General features: G+C 35.6%; 2 protein-coding genes across 2 annotated transcripts in view; one reads left to right on the top strand and one right to left on the bottom strand.

The window, feature by feature from the left end:
* The first annotated feature begins 304 nt into the window (after nucleotides 1-304).
* Nucleotides 305-16,181, top strand: LOC132311112 (aconitate hydratase, cytoplasmic-like). The gene is made up of 20 exons (XM_059808845.1): nucleotides 305-778; nucleotides 2,722-2,826; nucleotides 3,312-3,472; nucleotides 3,550-3,642; nucleotides 4,199-4,384; nucleotides 4,796-4,957; nucleotides 8,598-8,742; nucleotides 8,846-8,988; nucleotides 9,103-9,159; nucleotides 9,294-9,373; nucleotides 9,489-9,564; nucleotides 9,902-10,087; nucleotides 10,307-10,374; nucleotides 10,487-10,605; nucleotides 12,541-12,662; nucleotides 13,247-13,345; nucleotides 13,447-13,926; nucleotides 14,952-15,050; nucleotides 15,141-15,383; nucleotides 15,647-16,181. Exons 1-20 carry the CDS (start codon nucleotides 466-468, stop codon nucleotides 15,713-15,715), a joined length of 3,006 nt encoding a protein of 1,001 aa, XP_059664828.1. The 5' UTR covers nucleotides 305-465; the 3' UTR covers nucleotides 15,716-16,181.
* Nucleotides 16,182-21,640: 5,459 nt separating this feature from the next.
* LOC132311111 (uncharacterized) overlaps nucleotides 21,641-27,431 on the bottom strand; it is a 32,352-nt gene continuing 26,561 nt past the window's right edge. Inside the window, exons 5-6 of the mRNA XM_059808844.1 lie at nucleotides 22,640-22,784; nucleotides 21,641-22,392 (exon numbers count right to left, since the gene is read on the bottom strand). Of these exons, the coding sequence (XP_059664827.1) occupies nucleotides 21,979-22,392; nucleotides 22,640-22,784 (559 nt within the window). The 3' untranslated portion in view covers nucleotides 21,641-21,978. The remainder of the gene's footprint in view (nucleotides 22,393-22,639; nucleotides 22,785-27,431) is intronic.

Genomic DNA, 27,431 nt, shown 5'->3' with positions numbered 1-27,431 from the left:
TTTCTTTCTTTTTTTCTTCTATCTATCTAAATATGAATATAAATTATACCTATCCTTTTTTTTCTTTTCTTTTTTAATAATTTTTTTTCTTTTCTCTTTTCTTTTAACAATTTTTTTTCTTTTCTCTCCTCCATATTCAAAGAAGCTTTAAGCTTTGGAAAATATCTATCCAAACATGAGCATAAATTATTCTCGTTGAGTACGTCATCCCTCAAACGCCAACCGTCGATCCCAGAACCCATCAAACGGCCACTGAAGTTCATCAAGTCAACTATCATTTCTTATTACAATACGGAGCAGAGCCGTAACAGAAAATCCCACTATCGAGTGTAGTAGTGGTAGTATCAAATCATCGCAGCAGAAGCTGCCATGAACAGCTGCTTCTGTATCTATATATATTAAGGCTTTGTATTCATCCACTGAATTTGATTTTGGGGGGTTTCTGAACATTTTTATATAATCGTCATGTATATAACTGCTGCTTCATCATCATCATATGCGCTTTTGAGAGCTTCTAGGGTTCGCTTCGCGTCTTTTCTCTCTAGAACTTCTTCATTTTCGCCTTCTCTCTCTAGACCTTCACTTTCTTCTCCTCTGTCGTCGCCTTCTTTGGTTAGTTACCGTTCGATTAGCTTCTCGTCGGCGTTTCGATCCCTCCGCCATTCTGTCCCTCGCTGGAGTCACGGTGTTGACTGGCGATCGCCCCTCAGTCTTAGGGCTCAGATCCGAACCGCGTCTCCTGTGATCGAACGCTTAGAGCGAAGGATCGCGACTATGGGTATATTCGATTTCTTTTTTTTTATTTTTTTATTTTTTTATTTTTTTATTTTTTTAAAGTTTTTAGTGTGATTCCTGATAATTGCGCCTTTTTTTTTTTTTTTCTTTTTTTGGTGGTTAAGTGTCCTGTAATTCAGTTGATAAAAGGACAGTGATCATTAGTTTAGTCAATAGAACAAGTAGAGATATAAGTTTTGGTATTTGCCAAGTTTTTGGTTAATTTATGCTCTAGCGCTTTTTAGTGATAGTTGACGGGAATGAAAAAGTGATTTTGATTTGATCAATTCATGCTTCGGTTTTCTTATTCAAATTTGTTAATTATGGATTTGTGTCCTTTTGTTGTTTTGCGGGACATTTTTCAATAATCATTGGTTAGGTGATGATTCTTTTGTTGTGGGTCATTTTTTAGTAAGTTTCATTTCGGGGATGATTTTTTTGTTGTGAACTTTCTATTCATAAGTGTTTCGGGACATTAGATTGGTAGAAATTAACTTAGTGTTGTTGTTCGAGCTCGAGATTGAGTCAAGCCCAAGCACGACCTTAGCACTACTTCTTGTCCTTGAGCTCGGTTCATTTCCTTGTTTAATCATATTTAATCTTGATATCGAGTTCAAGTTTGAGATCATGATTGTTAAGGAGAAAATTAATTATAAATCCAAACAATCCCTTACAAACTAGTCATGTTCACTTCACTTGCCTTTTATCAAGCTTGTTCACGAGTCTAACAAGCCGAGCCATGTATTATTTGGGCTCAATTCATTTATCAAACGAGCTTAAAAATTGAGCTCAAGCCGAGCTTTAATCGAGCCAAGCCCAAGCAGTTTATGAACAACTCATCTTGTTTGCAACCCTAATTGAGCCTGTATTATCATTTGACTTATCTTTGTTCATCTATGGATATGGGTTTGGTTATTTTGTTCTGATTTGTTGAAAATTTTTTAAGTTATTTTATTCTGATTTGTTGAAAAAATTTTAGGGCTTGATTTTTTAGTTGTTTGCTTTGGTTATGGTTGGCATGTTTTGGTTTGCTGGTTGTAAAGTGGTCAAATATCTTGTTATGAATATGAACTTCTCTGAACTTGCGATTTTTATTGGACATCTGCAAAACAGACCACTATACCACCGGGAAGGTGACATGGTTCACGTCATGGATAATGCTAGAGGAAGGGAAGACCAAAATTGACATGACAAAGAGTTAATAAGGAAAGATGATAATATGTGATTTGATTGAGACCATGGCATTAGGTAGAGAGAAATGTAAAAATAGAATTCATGTAGTACATCCCAGTAGGAGGAAAAAAGGCTTTGTTGAGTTGAATTGAGAATTACAATTTTTTTCCTTGGTTCAAGGTTCTGTTTGTTTGGTTGTGTGGTTCTAGAATTGTGCCATAAGAGATACTATTGAAATTTGTGAAGAATTTTATAGCATGCTGGTTCACTAGTTCTCCATGAAAAATACTCATATTACCCTTTTTGTTTCGTTTTGTTTTATTATGATTTTGAAATTTGAAGTGACAACTGTTATATAATATATATGTAAAAGGAAACAAAGATAGGGAGCATGTATTGTATTTCGCATCAAGTGATAAATTTTACTTGTTTAAATTGTTATTTATACATTCATTAAGAAAATATCAATTTGTTTTAACTTCTTAGTAGTGATCTTAAATTTTTGTGTATGAATATTTGGGTTTATTTAATTCTTTTTTGAATGTAATTTGAGTTTTTATTTTTATTTTAATTATTTGTCTTAAATTTTTTGTGTATGAATATTTGGGTTTATTTAATTCTTTTTTGAATGTAATTTGAGTTTTTTTTTTTATAAATTATTTGCTCTTCAATTTTGTATGTAGTGACTAGGGAATCAGGACATTATTGTTTAAGATATGGTTATTGATCCAGTAATGAGGTTTTAGTTTTTAATTCTTTTATCAATCTTTTCAGCTTCTGAGCACACTTTCAAGGGAATATTGACTGGTCTTCCTAAGCCTGGAGGTGGTGAATTTGGAAAATTCTACAGCTTACCTGCTTTAAATGATCCAAGGGTTGGTATGTATTTTAGAAGTCATATTCTCAGCTAAAGAAATTGATTTTTTGATTTTATATTATTCTGCGGAATATGTTCCTAGTTTTTGATTGAGTTGAATGCATTGTCTATCAGTTACCTGTTGTAGATCTTTTTTTCCTTGGGCTTGTTTATATCATTTTTTTGATAAGTGGGCTTGTTGTATATCATTGCGAGACATTTATTATTATTATTATTATTATTTTCATAGGTTTTTTTTTTTTTTCTTAAGATAATGTTATATTTTGTATGTTGACTCGAGGAGTATTATCTCTCTCTATATTTTAATTTGTTGTCTGTTTAATTGTATAGACATTTATTATTATTATTATTATTATTTTATTTATTTATTTATTTATTTTTAAGATAATGTTATATTTTGTATGTTGACTCGAGGAGTATTATCTCTCTCTCTCTATATTTTAATTTGTTGTCTGTTTAATTTTATAATTTTTTGGGTCCATTGCAGACAAGTTGCCATATTCTATCAGGATACTTCTGGAATCTGCTATACGTAATTGTGACAACTTCCAAGTTACAAAAGATGATGTGGAGAAGATCATTGATTGGGAGAATACTTCACCAAAGCTAGTTGAAATTCCTTTTAAGCCTGCTCGTGTTCTATTACAGGTTAATAATGTCCGCTTGGTTATTGCTTTAATTTTATGAGAGCAATGCCATCTCTAAAGCTCCTGATTCCTCTTTAGGATTTTACTGGAGTTCCAGCTGTGGTTGACCTTGCTTGTATGCGCGATGCTATGAACACGCTTGGTAGCGACTCTAACAAGATCAATCCCTTGGTATGTCATTTTTTTCTTTATTTGCATGTCATTTTATACTTTATTTGCATGTCATTTTAATACGTGGTTGATACCATGAAGTCATTTACTCTTTTTCCCCTTTATTTTGCATGTCATTTTAATGCATGGTTGACACCAATGAATTATCCTAGCAGTTTCTGGTACTTGTAATTGATTAGTGATACACTTTCTGTCTTCACTTCCAATCTTTATGTAGGAACTTTTGTACTTGACCCAAAATCTTGAATCCTTATATATATATATATATATATATATATATATATATATATATATTTATTTATATATTCATCTGCATTTGGTATTCTTATTTGTTGAACTAGAATTCTTTAACAGTGTCACTTGTGTTCTAACACAGTTCACGATTTCTGTGGCTAACGTTCAGTATTTTATGCTTTTGGTGTTTTTATTTTGTTGAACTGAAATGATAGAGACTGATTTCTGCGGCTAGCTCCTAATAGTTTATGCATTCTGAATTGAAGTCCCACACTTTTCAGAGTTTTTATATCATGTGTTCTGAGATAGATATTGTGTCCAGGTTCCGGTGGATCTTGTCATTGATCATTCAGTTCAGGTTGACGTAGCAAGATCTGAAAATGCAGTACAGGCAAATATGGACCTTGAATTCCAGAGAAACAAAGAGAGGTTTGCTTTTCTTAAATGGGGATCGACTGCTTTTCATAATATGCTCGTTGTTCCTCCTGGTTCTGGAATCGTCCACCAGGTGAAAATTTGGCATCATTATTTCAGATAGGTTTTTTCCTTTTAAGTTTTAACATGTTATATCTAATGTTCTAAAAGGCAAATAATCATCACTAGGGGGGCGGGATTTTATCTTTTATTTTCATACAAGTGGTGCATGCTCAAAACATGAAAAATGATGTAGATAAGAGGTTTGCAGTTTTCAATTTTTTACCCTTTGTGGAGCACGACATGTTTGCCTCGAGCCTATCGTCAATTATGGTGATATTAGGAAGGCAATCTATGAAAATATGATTCCAATAAAAGGAATGAGTTATTCTCAGATGTAGTTTTTGTCTTCATTGTACATCTTTGATTCAACCCGTTTTTTATCCTTCTTTTTATTGTGATGCGTAGATTTAGCAGTAACCAAGTCACTCTGATAATTTTTCAGGTTAATCTAGAATACCTTGGGCGGGTTGTTTTCAATACTGATAGCATTCTTTACCCCGATAGCGTGGTTGGAACTGATTCTCACACAACTATGATTGATGGGTTAGGAGTTGCTGGCTGGGGAGTGGGAGGAATTGAGGCAGAGGCAGCGATGCTTGGCCAGGTATTGTTGGCTTGCAACAAATTTTTCTTTATGTTCCTTGAGTTAAATATAGGTTAGCTGTACTTTGTCCAAATTAACAGGCTAATGAAATGTCAAAAATGTTGTTAACCTTGTCTTTACATTGGAACAAGTTGAATACATGAATGGTAGCCTTCTCACAAGTGGCTGGCTTAATAATAAATTTGTGAAGAAAAAGTTTCATGTGTTGGCATATCCATGAGGTCTATATTTGGTGTCACAGTGTCACTTCAGTGGAAGGTTTGCATCAATGTTGATGTTATGATAGAAGATTGAAGACGCTGGTCAATATTGAAGATGGGATGGTAGATTGAAGACTGAGCCAAAGGATCACATCGATATCTTATTACAACCTTCATCAATCACACAATATAAAAAAAAAAGTGACATAAGAGATCAGAGGATATGGACCTACTCTTCTCCTAGGGAGACATTTGGACACGCTTAGGACAAAGTTTGAACACGTGTTCGGCATATTTGGAAGTGTCTTAAAATTTGAAGTGTCAAGGCGGCACCCCTAGGAGAAGTGTCACTTCAGTGGAAGTTTTGCATCAATGTTGATGTTATGATAGTAGATTGAAGACACTCGTCAATATTGAAGCTGTGATTGTAGATTGAAGACTGCGCATGATAGCTTTGGACCAACACTTCTCCTAGGGGTGCCTTTGCGGTATCAGACATTCGGACACACGTAGGACAGAGTTCGAACACGTGTTCGACATATTTGGAAGTGTCATAAAAATTGAATATTGTTTTTCCTTGGTTGGACATGGCTAGGACATGTCATGCACCCGACAATGACATGTTTGGGACACTTTCAGGACATAGTCGTGTAGTTCTGTAATTATTTTGTTTAGAAGGTGAATCCAAAGCTATTTTAAAATATATTATGGGTTGATTAGAAAATTAATATAAAGTACTAGAAAATAAAAACAACATATGCCTAACTCTAAGCTCAAAATTGATCAAGATCGAGATTGATCAATCGAATTTAATCCGGAATATCTCGATTGAAATCTAGATTGATCAAGGAAAACCCAGAAGTTGTTGAACGATCAATTGAATTGATTCCTAGAGTCGGTGGAAGACGTTTTTTTAAGTTTGAAAAGGTTTTCAACTTTTCGAAGTCTCCAAAACTTGTCTAAGCATTTCTAACCAAATTTTAGTCACTCCAACACTATAAACATAAGAATAACATGAGACACAATTACACAATTGTGTGAGAGATTGACAGCTTTATTTTTCAATCAGAAGCGAGGTTCCTTGTAGAATATCTTATATTATTGTGTGATTGTGTTCTAAATCAATGAGCTTCACTGAATACTTGAAGATTGGTCAACCACAATACCTACACATCCAAGAATTGGATGAGTAGTAACTGGAGATCACATGATTAGGTGGAGAAGTGGATTACGCTAGAAGCGGATTGTTGACGAGCGGACTCTCTGCCTGGAGACTCAAGTGGAGAGTTTGATGATCAGTCCATGTCAAGAGGTAATTAGGAGTTTTAGGGTTTGAGAACTGATAACCTGTTGAAAACTTCTTTCTATTACCGGATTTGCTTTGCTTGGACTAAGTCGTCGTTTTTTCTGTTTCGGATTTTCACGTAGAAATCGTTTGTTCATGTGTGGTTTCATGGTTTATTTTTTTGTACTCTGTATTTAACTGGTTTTAATTGTTGAGTTTTAAATATAATTAAACAAATTTAAAAATCAGTCAATTATTAGTTAAATTTGAAGATTTGTTTTGGGCCTAGCACTAACTCTAGTTAGAACCGTGGTTAACTGTCCTATGATTTATCAAAATGCATTAATATGTATCTTTTTATTGCATAAAACATATATTTGTTTAATAAATTAAAGAGCGCTCAAAACAAAAAGGGCCAAGAGGACCTGCTATGCTGACAATCCACAAAATTTACTATATCTCCTACAGATTTACAATTTACTCCATATACCCAAAATAATAAAGAACTAATCAGCACCCAAATCAGAATGTCCTTCCCATCAAAATACTGCCTATTCCGCTCCGTCCTCAAGCCCCATCATATACAAAGGGGCGCCACCCTCCAAGCAGCACGGGCTTGCCTCCTCACTGTGCAGCCACCCAAGCCTCAAGCAAGCACTTTGAGGTCTCCGACATAACCCACTGAACACCAAAGAAAGCGAAAATAATGGTCAAGCTATTTCTCACCACTGGACAATGCAAGAGTGAACGACTCACTGACTTATCTCTGTTAGAGGATTTTACTATTAAAGTTACACCCTATCTAACAACTTAGCCAACTTAAGCTCTTAGAGTAGATGGTGGTTAACATGATATCAAAGCATGCAAGGTCCTGAATTCAAACCTCATCCTCATGCTGGTAATTAATGTTGAAACACGTGCTGGACCAAAAAAAAAGGCCATATGCGGGGGCTGTTAGAGGATTAAATATTAAGCTACACCCTGTCTAACATCTTTACCTTTTAGAGTAGATGGTGGTTAACAACATCCATGCACATTCAACACCAATTGACGATATTCTGGCATCTCCTCCTAAGATTATCAATTGTCAAAATCCTCTTCAGCACCGTTGTCCACCCAAAAAATGGCCACCTTAAGAGGTGCCCTAGTATGCCGATTTTCCTTACTTTTTGGATACATGAGACTACAGTCTCAAGTTTTTAATCTTCAGTCCATTTCAATTTTTTGTTTGCTTTCTGATCTAGGATTCAGGACACGGGTACAACACGAACATGGCTATATACAAATATGAAATCTTATTTATATACATCTATTAAGAGTATTAGACAACTTTAATTCATTTCTAATTTCTATACCATGAGTTGCTCTTACATGATTTAGAAAATGAGGTTATGCCATTATTGTAATGATTTTTATGTCGTATATATACCATTATTCCAATACTTTGTCATTGTAATGTTTTTTGTTTTGAACGAGCAAGTATCATTTTATGCTTCACTTGTGATCAAATATGTAATGCCAAATTTTCTTAAGAAAATAGTTAAAACACTTTAGAATGTGGTGATATTATTTTCAAGATTACCGGACATGACTACTCTACCTGTGTTTGTGTACATAAGACTTGTGTTGGAAATGTGGGAAAGTGTCGGCCAAGTGTCTGGGAAGTGTCGGCTAGGAGTCCATAATAATAAAATTTAATTTTTAATTATGGACACGTACATGAGGTATCAGACATGTGTCCAAGGAGTGTCCATAGAGTGTTGGTGTCCAACACGGATACGGCTCCTTCGTAGAAGTGTCCATGCTTTCTAGATGCATGTTTAAAGGGGAAAAAAGGTGAAAAAGCTAACTTAGGCTCCTTACATGCAGTAGCATTATGCCACTCTTCATAGGTGACTTAGTAGTAGTACCGTTTTACATAATTCATTCTGATTTCTTGATATGTATAATGCAAAGATATTCTTATATTATATTGGATCAGTTCATCACTTTAGGTTCAGTTTGTTGGAACACAGTTATGTGCTCAAGCCTATGCTCACTCCTGTAGTTATTTCTTGATCTTACTGTTATGTAGACAGAAATGCATTTAGCCATAGCTCTGCTTTTTGAATTTATTTATTTATTTTCTCTCTAATGTTCTTTTGCGATTTGACAGCCCATGAGCATGGTTTTGCCTGGTGTCGTTGGATTCAAATTGTCTGGGAGATTGTGCAATGGTGTCACAGCAACTGATTTGGTTTTGACTGTAACGCAAATGTTGAGGAAACATGGTGTTGTTGGCAAGTTTGTTGAGTTCTATGGTAATTTCAGTCTTCTATGTAACTCTGGCTGACAATTATTTTCTATCTCCACCTATCTGTTTCTTTGATGCATATGGCGTCACTTTGTTTGTAATACATATAGGTGATGGTATGGGGGAATTATCATTGGCTGATAGGGCCACTATTGCAAATATGTCACCGGAATATGGAGCTACCATGGGTTTCTTCCCTGTAGACCATGTCACATTACAGTACCTCAAATTAACTGGAAGAAGTGATGCGACGGTAAGATTTCCTTTTTCTTTTCTTTTTTACGTTCTTTTTATTATTATTTTTGTGTGCGGTATTCTGAATTGGATTTTTTATACTATCTTGTTACATTACTTATATAATCATCAGGTGGAAATGATTGAAGCTTATTTACGTGCAAACAGATTGTTTGTTGACTATAGTGAGGTATAACATTTTTCCTGTCCTTATAAAAAAATAAAAAAACATTTTTCCTGTCCTTTTCTGTACTTCCCTATATGTAATTATTTCAAGTTGGCATCTTCAGATGTGAGGTTAATGGGATTTTTTTTGTGTTCCAGCCTCAACTAGAAAGAGTATACTCATCTTATCTGCAGTTGGACCTAGCCAATGTTGTACCTTGTATTTCAGGACCGAAACGGTAAGCTCTGTTCTTAATTTCTGCACCTTATTCTTTGTAATTTTTCCTCTTGGTATATTCTCTAATTCTTCTTCCTTTTTTTTCCCCCCCTCCTTTTTTGCTTTTATCTTAACAGACCTCATGACCGAGTTCCTTTGAAAGACATGAAAGCTGATTGGCATTCATGTCTTGATAGCAAAGTTGGATTCAAGGTGAGTTACAATGAGCGGTTGCTATAGATTTATGATGATGTTAGGTTTTCTGGATTGAAATTTCGCTATTTAAACATCTGTTCACGTCAGTTGCTGCTTTTCTTTACCTGCAAAATGTTAGCATAGTGTTTTGTTTTTCTGATGCAAACTTGGCGCTTTATATGTGTTATTTTTCCCTGTTTGTATGACTGGTCCTATAAGTGATATGGCAATAAATGCGCTTCTAACTGGATTGCAATATGTGGAGAGGGCTATATAAATCTCAATCATGGTTGAGCTGTTATGTCAAGACCATTAGCTATGTTATTTAGTTTTTTAATATTTCAAATTCATGCAGGGCTTTGCTGTACCAAAGGAGGCACAGGATAAAATTGCAAAGTTTTCTTTCCATGGTCAGCCTGCAGAGATCAAGCATGGTAGCGTTGTGATAGCAGCTATCACTAGTTGCACAAACACTTCAAACCCTAGTGTCATGCTTGGTGCTGCTCTTGTTGCAAAGAAAGCATGTGACCTTGGTTTGGAGGTTAGTATTAGCTTCTCTAAATGTCCTGGGTTAACTTTTCTCTACGGATGCCAATGTTATTTATGTATAATGACTTGCTTTTGGCGAAACAGATAATTGCTACTTGACCTTACCTCCAAATGACTTACCAAAAAAAAAAAAAAAACCCTTACCTCCAAGTGAGAACTCAATTATTGGATCTTACTTTTCTAACAAGTATCTTACACGAATATTCAACAGGTCAAGCCATGGGTAAAAACAAGCCTTGCCCCTGGTTCTGGAGTTGTTACTAAATATTTGCTCCAGAGGTACTTGTTATAATTATTGGAAGATATTTTTAAAATGTTTAGTTTTCTTCTTTTGTTATTATCCACAGTTGATTTCAGTAATGAATAATGTGTCTGCCTTTGGTGTCTGTAGTGGTCTTCAAAAATATTTGAACCAGCAAGGCTTTCACATTGTTGGCTATGGCTGCACAACGTGTATAGGAAATTCCGGGGACCTTGATGAATCTGTTGCTTCTGCAATTACAGACAATGGTATACTATTTGACATTTATGCTTCATATATGTTCTAAATTACAAGAGTGACATAATTGTATGCTTGACTATGCCTCCTACTGTTTATAGTGCAATCAGCTCTGAAAGAAAAGAAATAAATCTTAAGAAGAGAAAACAGAGAGCTAATTCAAGCTAGAAAAATAGCTTAAACACCAACAACTCAATCCCAAAGAAAAGGGAGAGGTAAAAGGCTGCTACAGCAGACTGAAAATATTGTTAATACTTCAAAAACCTGCTGATTACAACTTGGAACGGCCCTTTCATTACACAAGGGATGCCCTAGCAAATATATAATCCTAGCCCTTCAAATAAATGTAATCTAAAGGCTAGTATCCTGTCCAGCAGAATAAAGAGATAAAAAATGACAAAAGAATCCTTAAGTAGTCGCATGACTCACTTAAAAGGCACATGGCTTATAAAATAAAACTAGAATGACAATAATAGCCTAAACATGAAATAAAAACATATTTAAAACTTAGATAAATGACTCAAGTCCCATAAATAAACACACAATCTGATCACACCATCAGCTGCATCTGTTAATGGAAACTAGTCTAGTCTTCTAAGGATCTTCAACTGTTTGAAGAAAGCACTCTTCCATTTGCACTGCATCAGCTTCGCTTCTGAATTATTTGGACTGGAGAAGTTAAGGGCATGTTCAGAGCAAAAACTTTGCAGCTTTTGAATAATTGGAAAAAAAATTTAAATTTTAGGGGGGAGATCTTAATTAGCTGAATATTGCATCTGTTCATAATAATACCATAAAATATATATTGAAGTAAACAAAAAATTAAGTTTAAACCTCTTTGAGGCATCACTATTGTTTTCCTAGCCAAAGTGATGCCGATAGTAATAATTTTCTCAAATTCTTGGCCTCATGGTATGGGTTGCATAAATGTATTCTTTTTAGCCATCCTGTAGTGATGCTCATGAGGGGGCTTTATCATATTGTTGAATGGCAGAGCATTGTATTTACAACTTCGGCCCTTCGGGCATCTTCATTCTGGTCATAACTCTGTTGCTTTCAATTTAAATCACAAGTGTTTTTATGGTGTAATCAGTGGCTAATTTCTTAATCCTGGGAAATATCTTCTCATCTTGTCCTTAATTTGTATTGTGTTCTGATTTCTCACAAGTGAATCCAATTTGAATATTATTTTCTCCATTATACATTTCCACGGTAACTTATTAAAAAAATATATATACATTTCCACGCTAGCTACACTCTCGATGAGCTGTCTTGGCGTCCTTATAATTCGTACTTTGAATAGTGGTCCGTCTTCAAACTTTTTGATCAAAATTTCTTTCTAGGTCTTTATCAAAGTTTTTTTTTTACTTCACCATGCTGTTGCATTTCTTTTCATGCTTCCTTGTCCAATGGATGTGGATGCGAAGATATATTGTCTTGAAATGTAAAAAGTAAAAGTCAAATAGCAATTATATTCATAGTACAGTTTACTGTATTCAAATATTTGAATATTTCTTAAGGCTGTTAGATTTGGGGTAGACTTAAATTTCATTAAAGATGACGTTTCTCTGAGGTATGTTTTTGAAATTTGAAACAATGCATCGGTGCACAACAAAAACATATTTACACAGAAACCGTAAATGTACCATATATTCTTGGAATAATGTAAATATAAGATATTTGGAGTGTTGTGTGACCGCTCAGATATTCTGGTTGGTTGGACAAATTTAGTCCTACCAAATCAAACTGTGGAAACTGTTGGAGTTGTTGTAACTCACTATGCCTTAAAAGTTTCAACTTGTCTTGCAACTTTTTTTCCTCTGGATAAATTACTTGTCTTTGAATTTGCCAGTACTTATAATATTCTTCTATGTGATTTCTCTCTCTCTCTCTCTCTCTCTCTCTCTCTCTCTCTCTCTCTCATGCATTTGTGGTATTTCCTACAGATATTGTTGCTGCTGCTGTGCTTTCTGGAAATAGAAACTTTGAGGGCCGTGTGCATCCGCTGACAAGAGCTAACTATCTTGCTTCTCCACCACTAGTTGTAGCCTATGCACTTGCTGGCACGGTATGTCTGTAAAATCTTAATGGAGATTCCTTATGCATCTTTCTTATTTGAGTGTTCCTGATGTAAATAGTGATGATCATTTTGTGAATTGAAAGGAAAATTTCAGAATGGAAAATTAAGAACTGATTTTGCAGTATAAAGATAAAGAAGGGCCTTTGTTAAAATGGTCAAGTGGTGAATTCCACCTGTGGCTGATTTTACTTGTCAATCAATTGGGGTTACTTCTCAGATAACATTTTGTTTAATAAGTTGACTATGCCGATTTACTACTTTTTTTCTCCTTCTAGACAAGGAGATGGGTTTTGTTGATACCCTTTTTTCTTACGTTCAGATCTAAGGGAACATTTTCTGCTATTTTTAGCTATTTGAGTGCCCAGGAGTTGGTTGTGGAATGGAGCACATCCATTGTTCTTTGAAGTTTCACGTGGACATCTCTAAGCAGTCCTACCATTGCTTATGGACCATTATGCATTTTTAAGACTATTAATATAAAAAAGAGAAAGGAAAAGAAATAACTATTATGATGATACATGTAACTCATGCTTCGCTGTCACTCATTAAATCCTCTCAAATTTTCATTTCAGGTTAACATAGACTTTGACAAGGAGCCAATTGGAACTGGAAAGGATGGTAAAAGTGTATACTTCAGGGATATCTGGCCCAGTACTGAAGAAATTGCAGAGGTAGATGTTTCTGTTTCTGAATCACTCTTTATGTAATTACTTTCAAGTCATGAATATTTGATTAGCAGTCCCTAATTGATTTAAAATATACGATGTATTAGGTGGTTCAATCAAGTGTACTGCCTGATATGTTCAAGAGCACTTATGAAGCTATCACGAAAGGCAATGCAATGTGGAATCAGCTATCAGTTCCCACAGGCACTCTTTATTCTTGGGACCCAAACTCGACTTACATACATGACCCCCCGTACTTCAAGGGTATGACCATGGACCCACCAGGTCCTCATGGAGTGAAGGATGCCTACTGTTTGCTCAACTTCGGTGACAGTATTACCACAGACCATATTTCTCCAGCAGGAAGTATACACAAGGACAGCCCTGCTGCCAGGTACCTCCTTGAGCGTGGGGTTGATCGCAAGGACTTCAATTCTTATGGTAGTCGTCGCGGTAATGATGAGGTGATGGCAAGGGGCACCTTTGCTAATATTCGTATTGTCAACAAGCTCTTGAAAGGAGAAGTTGGCCCAAAGACTGTTCACATTCCAACTGGAGAGAAGCTTTATGTGTTTGATGCAGCAATGGTGAGTTTCGTAATATCAACTCTTTCCACTTGTTTCCCTTCTGTGTGAAATTTGATAGTTATACCCATATTTAGTAATGTGATACATCATGTACAAATTGTTTCCTAATTTCTAGTTGATACTACTTGCTGGTTTACATATAAGTAGGAAAATATTCAAGCCTGGATTATGTCAGTTATTTGAAAATTGAAAGTTGCAAAGACTTCAAAAAAAAATTTTCTTCGGTATTCTTGGAAAATGGATCTTTAGTAATTGATGAATACCAAGAATCTTCCTTATGCTGTGTTTGGCGATATGGAATTGGAGCCTTGGAATTGGAATCGGTGGAATTGGAGAAAATTTTGGTTCAATTTTCTGAGTTGCTTCCACCAAAATTCCAATTCCAATTCCATGCCAGCCAAACATAGCCTTAATGTAATTGAACTGGAACTAAGTATTAGCTTGTGATGTCTCATCTGTTATCTGTTAAGGCAGTGAAATGTGGCAATTGGAATCTTTTACTAACAAGTTGTTTCAGACTGATAGTCGCAAGTTTGAAATATTTTCTTCTGGAGTTCCATCTGTTTGTATCATTTTTCTTTTTTCAAACATGAAATTCATTCAAGTAGGGAAGTAGTCTGTTATTTGTAGAATGTGCAAACAGTAGTATGGCTCAGTCAAGTATCTTTTTTGGTCGAAGGAATTAAAATTTTACCAGTGGATACCATTGAGTGGATATTAGATAATTATACTCGCCCTTTTATGAATGAGAGAGATACTAGGACATGCCCCAGTACCTGAGAGGAAGCTTTACTCATGGAAGCCAAGAGTACGTATGATATTTTGTTTGATCCCAGATCCCATAACTGGTGTCCAAATTTTTGCTATTTGGATCTCTCTCTCTCTCTCTCTCTCTCTCTCTCTCTCAGGGTGGAGGGGTGGTGACCTGTCGTGATTGATAATTGACATGTAGTGATGAATAGCGATCGATGCATTATAGGTTACTTCATTATCGTGTAATGAACCTAATGTCATATCTTTTGCAGAGGTACAAGGCTGATGGACACGACACCATTGTTCTGGCTGGAGCGGAATATGGAAGTGGCAGTTCTCGAGACTGGGCTGCTAAGGGGCCAATGCTACAGGTGAGTATTGATGTTTGTTTCTCAGCAATGTGTGAACTGTTGGTTTTTGTGTGGCGTTCTTGTCTCTTTTTCTAACACAATCTTGATCAGGGAGTAAAAGCAGTGATTGCCAAGAGCTTTGAGAGAATTCATCGCAGTAATCTGGTCGGAATGGGCATTATTCCTCTGTGTTTCAAATCTGGTGAGGATGCAGATACACTAGGCTTGACCGGTCATGAGCGTTACACTATAGATCTTCCAAGCAAAGTCAGTGAGATAAGGCCTGGCCAAGATGTGACTGTGACAACAGACACCGGCAAGTCTTTCACATGCACAGCCCGCTTTGACACAGAGGTACATTTTACATACTTGTTAGTATTATTGGTCTTTGTGTGAATGCATCTCTTCTTCTGATTCCTTGCTTGGGTGCCCATTAGTGCGATAACGCTAAGATAATTTAGATTATTCATTCAAGGATAATGATCATTTATAATTGGTAATGATTGGAATGCTTGTTCGGGTTAACTCTGGCTAAAACCTTTAGTCATGCTTGATGCCCATCTATTTTATATTTTGATTATATTCATTTGATTCCAATGTTCTGATTTCATTTGCAGGTTGAGTTGGCATATTTTGATCATGGTGGCATCCTTCCGTATGTCATCCGGAATCTGAGTAAACAGTAAATGTTTCGAGTTTTTGGACCTACAGTCTCTTCTCTTCTCCTCTGGCGAGCTTCCTCTATTGCGGGTATTTTAGACAGAGAGAGACACGGCGGTATGTAAATCGTGTTCCATCGTAGAACACTACTATGCTATAATTCTTGCCCTTCACTATTTCACTTTGCAAGGTTTTTCAATAAAAAAGAAAGGGGGGAAAATATGCTTTTGTTTTTTGTTTTTTTCACTCCCTTTCGCAAGCCTAGATGACCTTTTCCCTTGTTCAGAATTGGAAAAACTGATAATATAGGCAAGCAACCCTTGATGGGTGTGTAGACGTGCCAGTTAACTGCGTCCTTCCGAGTACCACTATTTTTTAGTATTTTATGTGTTTCATTTATTTGGGCCAAAAACAAAAACTCTTCGGAACCATCTCAATTTTGCAAATAATTCCTTGTCATATATGATAAATATTGCTCTTTCAACTTTCAAAGCTGCGTAATGTTTAAGCAATTGCCATGCAATTGCGTGCATATTTGTAGAGTTTTCAAACCATACGAGCGTGATCTGCCAGTCCAACTGCTTATTGGTCTACTAGAAGAGTAGAATCTTAATCAAATAAGAAGTTTATGTCACGTGAGATTGGATTTCCATTATTCAGCAATGACAATTTTATGTAGGGGTGGCAAATGGGCAGATTTAGTCGGTTGTGATTCATAGTCAAACGGGATCAATTTGTCATGAACTGCCAACTCGTTTTAGAAAGAAAAGAAAAAAAATGTTATTATTTTAAATAATTTCATTATTATATATTTTTATTTTTGATGGATAAAAGTTTGTAAAAAGTATGTATGGATAATTATAAATTTTTTATATTTTTTTAAAATTTATATTATTTTATTTTATGATTAGACATCCATGAAGATTATATATATATATATATATAGAGAGAGAGAGAGAGAGAGAGAGAGAGAGAGAGGATTGTTCACTTGAATTTTAATTGTTAGATATAAAAGAATAAACTACCTTTTTAATTGCCATATGAAATCTAACGGTTAATACTTGAGATGTGTATACAATTTTTTACACACGCAATAAGTGAACAATTTTATATATATATATATATATATATATATATATATGTTATATTATATGAAATCATCTCTCAAGTTTTTTATAGAATAAATAATTAAATGAATAAATTAGGTCAACATTGGTTTGTTTCGAGTCGTAGTATACACAAATACATTGTATATATGTTGTGGATGTAGAAGATCGCAATACTATAGTTATTGCAAAGAATTTTAGAGAGAGAAAGATGATGATGCAAGAGATTCTTATCATTTGTCTATGAATAAATTTAAAAGGTTTAATGTAAACAATTTTTCTGAGGTATGTTAGTTCATTATTTGTGATTTTATTATTTGTTTTGTGAAATCTTGTTATGAGCCTTTAAATGGAGGCTTAGAGCGTGAATGTTTTTTTTGACCATAACCTGGATCCTCCTCGTACATATTTGTATGCTATATGTCGAACAAGGATGCAAAAAGTGTATAATGGTAGTTTTTATTGTTGTATCCCGATGTAACATGTATATATGTTAAACATGAGTTACGAAATTAAAGAACTCAAAAAACTTACTCTAGCTTAATATACATATATTATTTTCGTCCCAAAAAAAGTGTCAACATTTCTGGAATTGTGACAGTTTAATTTGTGAGAGTCATGGTTTCCTAAAACTGACACTTTTTATGAGATCGGAGGGAATACTTTTTTTCAAAAATTTAAGATGTAATAACCGTGCGAAGCGCCGAATCCCAGCCTGGTGCTTTTGCCTGCCGCCACTCCTACATACTTTTTTAAAAAAAAAACCCTAATTTTTTTCTACCAAATTAACATCACATTTTTTCCTACGCGCTTTATTCCTTCTTCAGAACTCACGTTTGTCGATCTCTTGATAGGTTTCGCTTCTTTCTATTCGGCGGCATGCGTCTCTCTCTGTCGTTCAAGATGGCGGCAAACCCAAGCCACCAACTATATTGGATAGATGTAGATTTTGTGGACCCTGATACTTTCCAATGGTCCTTCTCACCTGATACTCTTCCCTTGATAGCATACGCGCATAACTATACATATGACGATGATTGGGTGGAATTAGAAAATCCCACTGAGATCACACAATTGCTCGTTGTGCCGTTCTATATGCTACAGTCTAATGATGATGAGCCTGCATTCTTATTCTCCTCCACGGCCCTCGCTCAGATGGGAGTCACGGTAGATGGCCCTCTCTTCGATCAGCTCCTCTATAATTGTCGTCACATGAACGATGTAAGAACTAATATTATCAACAATAGTTTTTCTTGACGTACAAGTTCGAAGATGGCCATCCAATTACAATATATTTGGAATTACCGATGATGATGATGCAATAGCTCGAGCTATGGAGGAGTCATTAGAGGAGGCGTTGCAGATGGTATCGGCAAGTCCATTTTCTCTCCACACGTTGGAGAAGGTGAAGTTTGGTGGTTCTTGTTCATCAGTATTTAGTTTGTTTGGAGGCGCTTATGGTGGATGAGGTGATCATTTGTATGCCGTGGTCTCACCTCTACCATGAAGACTGCATCACTAAGTGGCTGAAGACAAGTCATGTTAGGATTTATATGCCCTAACATAGCAAATTCCTATTTGGATTAAAGTGACATAAGTTCTTGACGTTTCTGAAATATATATGTTTTATACAATTGTTGAATTCAATGTATTATGTTTCGATTCATTATAGAATTGATAGTGTCCACTTGATTACAAGAGATATTTATATATGTATGTGATGGCGATCAATACATGAATATAAATAATAATCATAAATGGTTCATAGTCGGTAATTATGGATGGACTCATAATTGATTAAGACTTGAATTAGATCCGCGTTAGGTTGAGATATATTGCGAGAGCCGTCGTATGCAATTGTTTCCTATCACCGTCATAGCATTTGACTCTTAAGTATGAAAAAATTATAAACTCTTTTATTAATTAATAATTACTTTGATTTGTTCGGCGGATTCTTCGGGATCCTTAGACCGACACTTTGGGTAATTATGTAATTAATAGTTTGAGGGTTATATTTTCAATATTTGCATCATTGCTACTTATATTTATTTTATATTGATTATGGTTGATCACAAAGTAAATTCGAAGGCCTTCGTATGTTTTTAAACAAAATGATTTATTATATATTTATTTATTTAAATTATTATTTTTGTCAAACAAATATTTTATTGTGATCGAGCCAGAAATAATCAATGGTACCAAAATAAATATATTAATTAAGTAGTCGGATTGATGGCTTTATTTATCCGATAACTAATTATGCATAGAGGGGTCAAAGTGCAATATTGACTTAGTGGTTATTTATTATTTAATTAGAGTTCAATTAATTTCTTTTAGTGGAGTAGAAATTAATTTATGAATTAATTGAATTAGGTCCATGGACCGGGCCAATTATTAATTCATTGTAGCCAATAAAATAATAGGCCCAATGGATTCTCACTCATAGCCCAACTTGATATTGGAATCATATTAGATTTAAGACATGTGAATTAGAGATTGAGAAGGATTTGTTGTTTCCTTTTCTTTACCTTTATATTGCCTATAAATATACATGGTCTATGAATATTTTAGGAGTGATTTTTGGAAGAAGGAAAAAAGAATAAATTTTCTCTCTCTAGAAAATTAGGGTTAGTGTTCTCATCTAATGGAGGCTCCCACAAGCCTAGTTTTCCAAGGTCATTCATGGAGGCTTATGAGTGATTCCTAAAGGCAAGACCATTACCAAAAAGATGGAGATCCATGGAAAAGGTGTCTAGTAAAAGGGATCTACAATAAGTGAGAACATTCACTTTAGAGGAGAGATCTAAGGTTTACTCAAACCTTGATGTAAGTATTCAATCTTTTAATTGAATGATACATCATGTTTTATTTCTACATAAAACTTGTCTCTATGTGATGAATCAAGATTTATGAATTTAAATCTCTCGAAAAGTTTTTAAATATTGCATGTTTCCCAACAACCAGCAAGTCCATCTTCTCTCCACACGTTGGAGAAGGTGAAGTTTGATGGTTCTTGTTCATCAGTATTTAGTTTGTTTGGAGACGCTTATGGTGGATGAGGTGATCATTTGTATGCCGTGCTCTCACCTCTACCATGAAGACTGCATCACTATGTGGCTGAAGACAAGTCATGTTTGCCCATTGTGCCGGTTTGAGATGGCTACTGAATCAGAGTAGTATTGTTAATTCAATGTTCATTGTTTATTAGTCTTATTCGTGTGTAATGAAGGTTCTATGGTTGTGATTGTCTTGTAAGGCTCTTCTATTCTATGTATTTTGTATACAGAAGGGTTTACTTTCCCATGGCACTCGGTTGTCTGGTTTTCAAAACATATTCCGCGATATTCTTTCATTAAGCTCAACAAGGGACATTCCTGTTCTTGCAAAGAAAATTGCCCCCAATTATTGCTCGTTGTGTCTTGCTGCAGCCGCGACTCATCATATCTCTTCTTCAAATGTAAGTTCGCTACTGAGATTTGGATGTTTTTCCAACACCTCTGTGGTATCTATGTTGGAGACAACAACTTATTTGAGATCACTAATTAGATTGTGTCAATGTGGACGGATGGTACCAAGGCTCCAGAGGCGTATGTTTTCAAATTATGCCTTACAACTTCAGTATACTTCATCTGGAATGAGAGGAATAGGCGGCATGCCTTGAACCAAATGGCTTCCACTACTACAGTCACTAAACTGATTTACAGTAGTGTGAGGAATCGCCTTATGTCTTACAAGTTGAAGGATTCGAGGTTTGCGAGGTTTATTGCTGCTGCGTGGAGTTTGCCTTTCTCGGTGTTTCATGGTGATCTTTGAGGGTTTGCCTGTGTTGCCTTTGCATCTGGTTATGGTTGTTCCCTGTTGCTGTTGCAACGTTTTTCTTTTGTCCCTGGGCTGGGCTATTTGTAGCTTTCCTGGGCTGTTGCCTTTGGGCCGTGGTCTTTTGCCCTTCTTTGTATAGTTTCTCCTTTCCTTTTTTTAATGAATTGATTTACCAAAAAAAAAAAAAAAAAAGGTTTACTTTGTATATATATATATATGGAAGGTTCTATGTTCAGTTATGTTGTTAGACTATACATATTGGGGTTGAAAGTGGATAAATATCAGTCCACGTAATGGAGAAATCTTTGTTCATTTGTTTTGATCCTCCATGTTTCTCAAGGGCTGCTTTATGGGTGGGGGTCCTACTTTCATATGATGTGTACTTTGATGCTTTATTAAAATAATAATAAAAAGCCAAGACATATATATGTATATAAGTATATAAAGTACACGTACACTTAGAGAAAGTCAGGTCCACAAGAGTCATTTGTCTTACATTGGATCCGAATGAGAAGTGATTGAGTATAAATGGGTGGTGGGTATGCAATATTACTCAACAATTTCAGATTTTAGATAAATAGGTAAGCGCTCTTCCTTTACCGTTGGTATCAAAATCAGACTCAATTATTGATTCAGTGTCATGCCAAACGCTTGGCCTGGAAGCGTCCAGATTTACAGCTCGGGTAGGCAGGGTGGCTCGACCCGTAACGAGGGCGTTGCGAGTTTGGATGAGAAATAATGTAACAAGGATCATTTGTCCCACATCGAATTCGGATAGAAAAGTAATTGAGTATAAATAAATGGGATATGCAGTATTACCGAACAACTTGAAAGTAATTGGATATAAATAAGTGGAGTTAAGTAAAATTTGAAGAGATAAATTTAAGTACGAAAGACAGTTACCTTCATCGAAGCTCGAACCCCTAACCTCCATTTAAAAAGTAAAAACTTGGTACCGCTAAGCCATTAACCCGTTGGTACATTCAGTGATACTTGATCTCACCATTACTTAAAACTTCCACCATATTTTAAATCGCGCTTATTATTTTTAATTTTCAGTGCACACTTAATTTGATAAATACTTAATCCATTCATAATTAAGTGTGCCAGTGTGCCGGGTTACCGATCAATTACATGGTCGCCCTCATCATATAGATAAGTTCATACAGTTCTTCAACATTTAGCCAAGGTTGCTGCAAACCGCACAAACAAGCAGGAAAAGAGTTCTCATCCGACGTTGATCGATTTGCAAATTGTAGTACAACATAAAATGGGCAACCCAAACCACTAAAAAAAAAAGCGAAAAATATATGTTACATTTCTATGATATACAACACAAACAGAAGAGACACATTGTTCCATGACTAGTTTCGATTGTGTAGGGATTTGCCGACTTGTGAGGCAAGAGCTATTGCTTTTGCTCTTGTACTCGCCGTTACCCATTCCTTCTCTGCACGACGCTGGTGTTGCCTCGCATTCTTTGCTCGTTTTGGTGCTAACCGTGTATCTCTCTCCACAAACGCCAGTCTAAATTTTTCAGCCATCGGTAATTCACTAGAGTTTGAAGCAGATGTAGAGGTGACCTTAGCTGTAAACCCAGAAACTGCCCATGTTTTTGGATCAACATCCTCGACAAAAGGAGCATCAAGTGCTGCATTTGGTAGTGCTCCCCTTGGAACTTCAATCCCCCTATACCCAAACGGTGACAGCTTGGGGTTTACAATAATGCGCGGGCATTCAGTTGACAAAGTCTCCAATGAATCCTTGTCGATCTTTGGCTGCACAAAAGGAAAACAGGGGAATTTAAGAACGGAAAACAGGAAGATGGCAACGAGAGGGCAATACACCCTCACTATTCATAGAGCCAACGACCTCAAGGTAATGGAGACGCATGAAAACAGGAGTTGCACTCATAACCAGGCAAATAAATGAATCTGAATGAAGGTATATACATTACCCATGAAAACAAGAGTTGCACTCATAACCACGCAAATAAAAGAATCTCAATGAAAGTATATACATTACCCATAGAAGCCAGCGCAGTGACTCTGCACCATGAGCAATCTCTGAGGTATCAAGTTCCTCCCAAGACTCTCCCTCTACATCATTTAATTTTGGTTTAAAGATACCCAGGCATCTGCGTGCGGTGGAGTCACTCCTCGGGCACCCTCTGCAACATTAACTTTGGTTCATAGCCTGTTATGAGGTTTATACCCCTTGTCAAAACACAATATCCTGGGCTACTCCCGTCACTCAGGATGTAAATAAAAGCTAAAGAGATAAATTGGAAGTTCCATGATTTAGCATTGCATACTAACTACAAATAATTCTTTCGGGGGAGTCCATGTCATAATGAAAGTTTGACAAAAGATCTAGACACAACATTATTTAGAATTGGTGGTGTTACTTGCATGCAAAATAAAAGAGATTAGAAATGTATTGATTGCTTAAACTTCATGTTAAATAAATGAGCTATCAGATATTTAACAGTGAACCGGCTTCGTCTTTACTATATTCATGTTGTTTAAATGAAGATACATAATCCGATGAGCATGTATAGAGTACATGAATGCCTCTCTGTATCTCCACTTGGAGATATTACAGACTTCAGTATAAGCTACAGTGGAAGCAGTCTTTGTATGATTATGGCATTATCTTAAACCATCGTGGCAAGACAAATATACTTTGTTCTGAAAAATGAAAAAACTAATAGTTTGACAAACATTTGGTTACTTTCACCACCGATACATATAACCACTACGTATGGTACCAAATCACTAGTTTAAAAATAACCAAAGAGTCATTCCCTTTTATCATTCTTTTCCAGCGATTTGATCCCTCCATTGCCCGTCATTCCCAAACTTAAATTCATCACCTCTAAACCTCATTTTGTAAGGTTTTGCCAAAGCACCAAATATTTTCAAGATTGGGATCTCGGATGAGGTAGAATAGCGTGACCTAGAGTTCCTTTAGTTCCTAGTGCTAAACTACAATGACGGAATGACGGTTAACAGATCAAACTAAGATATAACGGGTTAGAGTTCAGAAATCAATGAATTGTTAGCATCTGGCTCAGGTTTCAGCAATCACAAGAGAGTGAATTGCTGTAACAAAAATATTCAGCAACTTTAGAAAAAATACAGAGAAAAGGGTATGCTTCTCTGCGAGGGTTCCACTTTCATTATTTAACCATGAAATGCCATTAATTCAACACATCTTGTTCCACAGGAGAAGGCATTATTTGTACTAAAAAACCTGAAAGACTTGCACAAACCTTCAAATTTTTTTATTTGATAAATAATAATCGATTAAAAAGCATTCAAAAGGGGAACGCGTCCCTTAAACAAAGCGGAACCGGGATCTAAGGACCCAAAGAATCCAAAAAATTAACTAAGTCATCGGAAGAGGAGCAATCCTCTTCACGTAACTAAAGATAGAGCGAATAATATGAAGTTCCAATGTCGCCATGGGCGACTCCTTCCCTTCGAACATTCTGCTATTCTAAATTTGATTGATTTCAATATAACCAAATAGAAGAGAAGAATTTCTGGAAATGGAAGTCTCTAAACTATTAATGGACTTGGACTACAAACCCAAGCCAAAGTAGGAGTCCCAAGAGTTGAGAAATGCTAAACTAAAAAAACAACTCATAAAATTTTCTAAAACTTCAGATATAAAACTTTTTGAACTCCGAAAATGACTCAATCAATCCTGGCCAAGAATAAGACAAGCCTGATACGTAAAACCATTATCAAGGGTTTAGCCTGAATTTTATCTCCTCTTCCTTTCAATTGGAAGGTTGAGGATTTGAGTCCCCAATGGGACAAATTTGGACGTGTGAGAGATAGGTAAAACTATTATAAAGCCCCTACACTATAGATAATGATGCATGTACTTGCTAGGGAATTCCTCTGCTTTGTTTACTACTCCTGGATCACTTTCCCTTATAATTATTTATTTTACAAGAATTGGCTTGTAGCTGTATATTATTTTTCCTTGTCTTCCTTTTAGTTGTATATGTTTCATGTTTTATCTTTTTTGATCTTATTTTCCTAGTCTATATCACTTTCATTCTTCGAATTAGACACAATAGGCCATTCAATATGTTTAAACTGAACTTCAAAACTGGGATGTGCTTCCTTTTTTTTTTTTTTTTTTGGGGTGGGTCCCCAGTTAAATTACTTGATGCTTCTGCTTATGGATAATTAATAACCAACTATTGATTTCAACTTCTGCTCATATGAAAACCGAACTCGGGGTACAGAATCTGTTACTTACGGCTTAGTCCCAACTGCAATTTCCCTACTACAGAAATTACCATCTTGTACAGTTGTACACTCTTTGAACTTATCTAACTACATTCTACATTCTCTATGATATGCATGCTATCAACTATTTTTGATAAGTAAGAATGTATTAGAAAGCGCTCAAAAGGGGAATGCATCCCAAGGAACTACACAACGACGAAAGCCAAAAGGCCGGCCCAAAAAATCAACTCTCTCCTCTAAAGATTTAGAATTTCTCCCCATAACCCAACAACAAAGAGAGCAAACAATAGAAAACTTTAAAACCCCAAAAGGAGATTCCTCTCCGTCAAATGATCCCCTATTCCGTTCCTTCCAAATGCACCACTAGACACAAGAGGGTGCCACTCTCCAAAAAACTTGGGCGTGAGGGCTCCACATGGAAACCTCTTCAAGCATCAATCAATCCTCTTGTAGACCTAGGCATAACCCACTGAACACCAAACATTTGAAGAGAAACATGCTGAATGCACCACAAACTGTTGCCTCTACTCGAACTCCTATTAATTTGGTTTGGGCTTCTTTGTTTTGCTTTGTTTTTCTGTAATAAATTTCAGGCTTGTTTTCCCAATTTTCCAATACATATTAGGTCCATGATTCACAGCTTATACTGATCCTAGGTAAAGATAAAGATATGGGTCAAGAGCTGATACTCATACCTAAGAGCATGATAAAACAGAATAAGCAGAAGAACATTCTAGGTTGGGCAAAGGGAGATTAAGGCACCAATTGTCCAGGGGCAGACAACTGTGGAGACAAGGGAGGGAGGGGGTAAGAATTGGGCAAAGGGAAAGCAAGAGAACAATTTACCATGTCTAGGGGCATACCACTCCTAATTTTTTTTTATTTTTTATTTTTATTTTTTAATACTGTACTATAGGTTTGGTTATAGAAACTTAGTTTTAGAAAATTTACAACGTGGTCCCCCAACTTAGAAAATTTACATTCCTGTTTATCAAAATTAGGTTTTTGATAAAATGATTTACAGAACAGTGAACCTTGAACAAATAGTTGATCAATCAAGATCTGTGCAAAAAATTATTTTGAAATCCAAAATGCCTCGACCGATGCGTTGATCGATTGAAGCTTGTCTAGTGGCACTTGATCGATGCGGACTCACTTTTATGGAAACTCTCAAATTAAAATCCTAAAAGGATATTATTAAACATACTACATGAGTCGCCTATATCATCTATAAACTAAGAAGCATGGATAAGACATGACACTGACACGACACATCAAACGTAAAAGTTTAACACATGGACAAAGCGAGGACACAACGACTAATAAATGTATATTTTTATATATATGATCATGTATTTTAAGAGCAATATTATTTTTCATTAACCTAATAATGAAAAATCCACAAATCATAATAATTAATGAGCTGTAAAAATAAAACTAGTTTATCGTTTAAAGAACAACACAATTGAATCTACTCCACAATAACAATAATAATTGTTTCTTAAACCAAAAATTATAAACATTATGTTATGACACCATATTATTAAAAATGTTCAAGGAAGTCATCATATTTACAAACACATATTTTTTTAACACTTTCTCAACATTCCCTAACAATGCAATACGTGTGTTAGACACGTGTTTGTACTGTGTCTGCAGTGTGTCTAAAAACTTTAAAAATTTCCGACACGTATATTAGGGTATCCAACACATGTCAAACGCATGCTGGTGTCCGACATGTGTTTGAGACGGATTCTTTGACCTTTTAGGTGTGTCTTTTTCCTGAGCCATAAATATGGGTAATACTTTGTGTAGGATCTCTCTCACTGGCTAGGAAGCACGGACACGCCTAAAAAGGCAAAGAATCTGTGTCGAACACGTGTCGGATATCGACATGCAATGGACATCTTTGACCTGTTAGACATACCAAAAAAATGTGTTTGAATTTTTTTTTTTTTTTTTTTTTTTTTTCTAAAAAATATTCGGACACGGCAAAGACACGCGTCAAACACGCCATGGATACATTTCCAACACGTGTCCCATTCTTGGGGATTTTTCTATAAGTAAGACATTTGGGGATTTTAATAAAGTTTTAGAAAGAAAGCTAGGTTGAAGTGAAATAGTGAGGAGTTGTTTAATAGCTTTAAGTAACATGATAATCACTACATAATTACTTAAAAGCTGTTTTTTTTTATAAAACAATGTTATATTAAAGAATAAGATATTTATGCTTATATTTTATTTCAAAGGTTCAAACTCTAGCACGATCATCTTTGACTCTCTCTTGTTCTCCCACCGACTCCCGGTGGATGGCCTCTCTCTCTCCCCCCTCTTCCTCTTTTCTCCCTTCTTCTTTGTCCTCCTCTCTTCTTTCTTCTTCTCCTTCTTCACAAACCGTAGATACTTCTTTTCTTCCTTTCACAACAAAATTATTTCCCTCTTTTTCCGTTTTTCCTCTTGTTTCCTTGGACTTTTTCTCTTCTATGGATTCTTACTAACTAAGCCCTAATTCTTTTTCTAATCCCAATCCTCTTTCTTTCTTTGTTTTT

Source organism: Cornus florida, unplaced genomic scaffold (genome assembly GCF_030987335.1).
Source record: "Cornus florida cultivar Cherokee Brave unplaced genomic scaffold, ASM3098733v1 CherokeeBrave_3.0.0_Hap2_Chr06, whole genome shotgun sequence".
In the NCBI taxonomy this organism is placed as follows: Eukaryota; Viridiplantae; Streptophyta; class Magnoliopsida; order Cornales; family Cornaceae; genus Cornus; species Cornus florida.
Note: the sequence above shows the minus strand (reverse complement) of the source record. Positions and strands in the feature narration are given on the sequence as shown.

Coding starts and splice junctions, on each gene's coding strand:
- LOC132311112 (XM_059808845.1), top strand. CDS start 466: ATGTATATAACTGCTGCTTCATCATCATCATATGCGCTTTTGAGAGCT. Junction 779..2,721: donor GCGAAGGATCGCGACTATGG/GTATATTCGATT, acceptor CAATCTTTTCAG/CTTCTGAGCACACTTTCAAG. Junction 13,346..13,446: donor GTACTGAAGAAATTGCAGAG/GTAGATGTTTCT, acceptor ACGATGTATTAG/GTGGTTCAATCAAGTGTACT.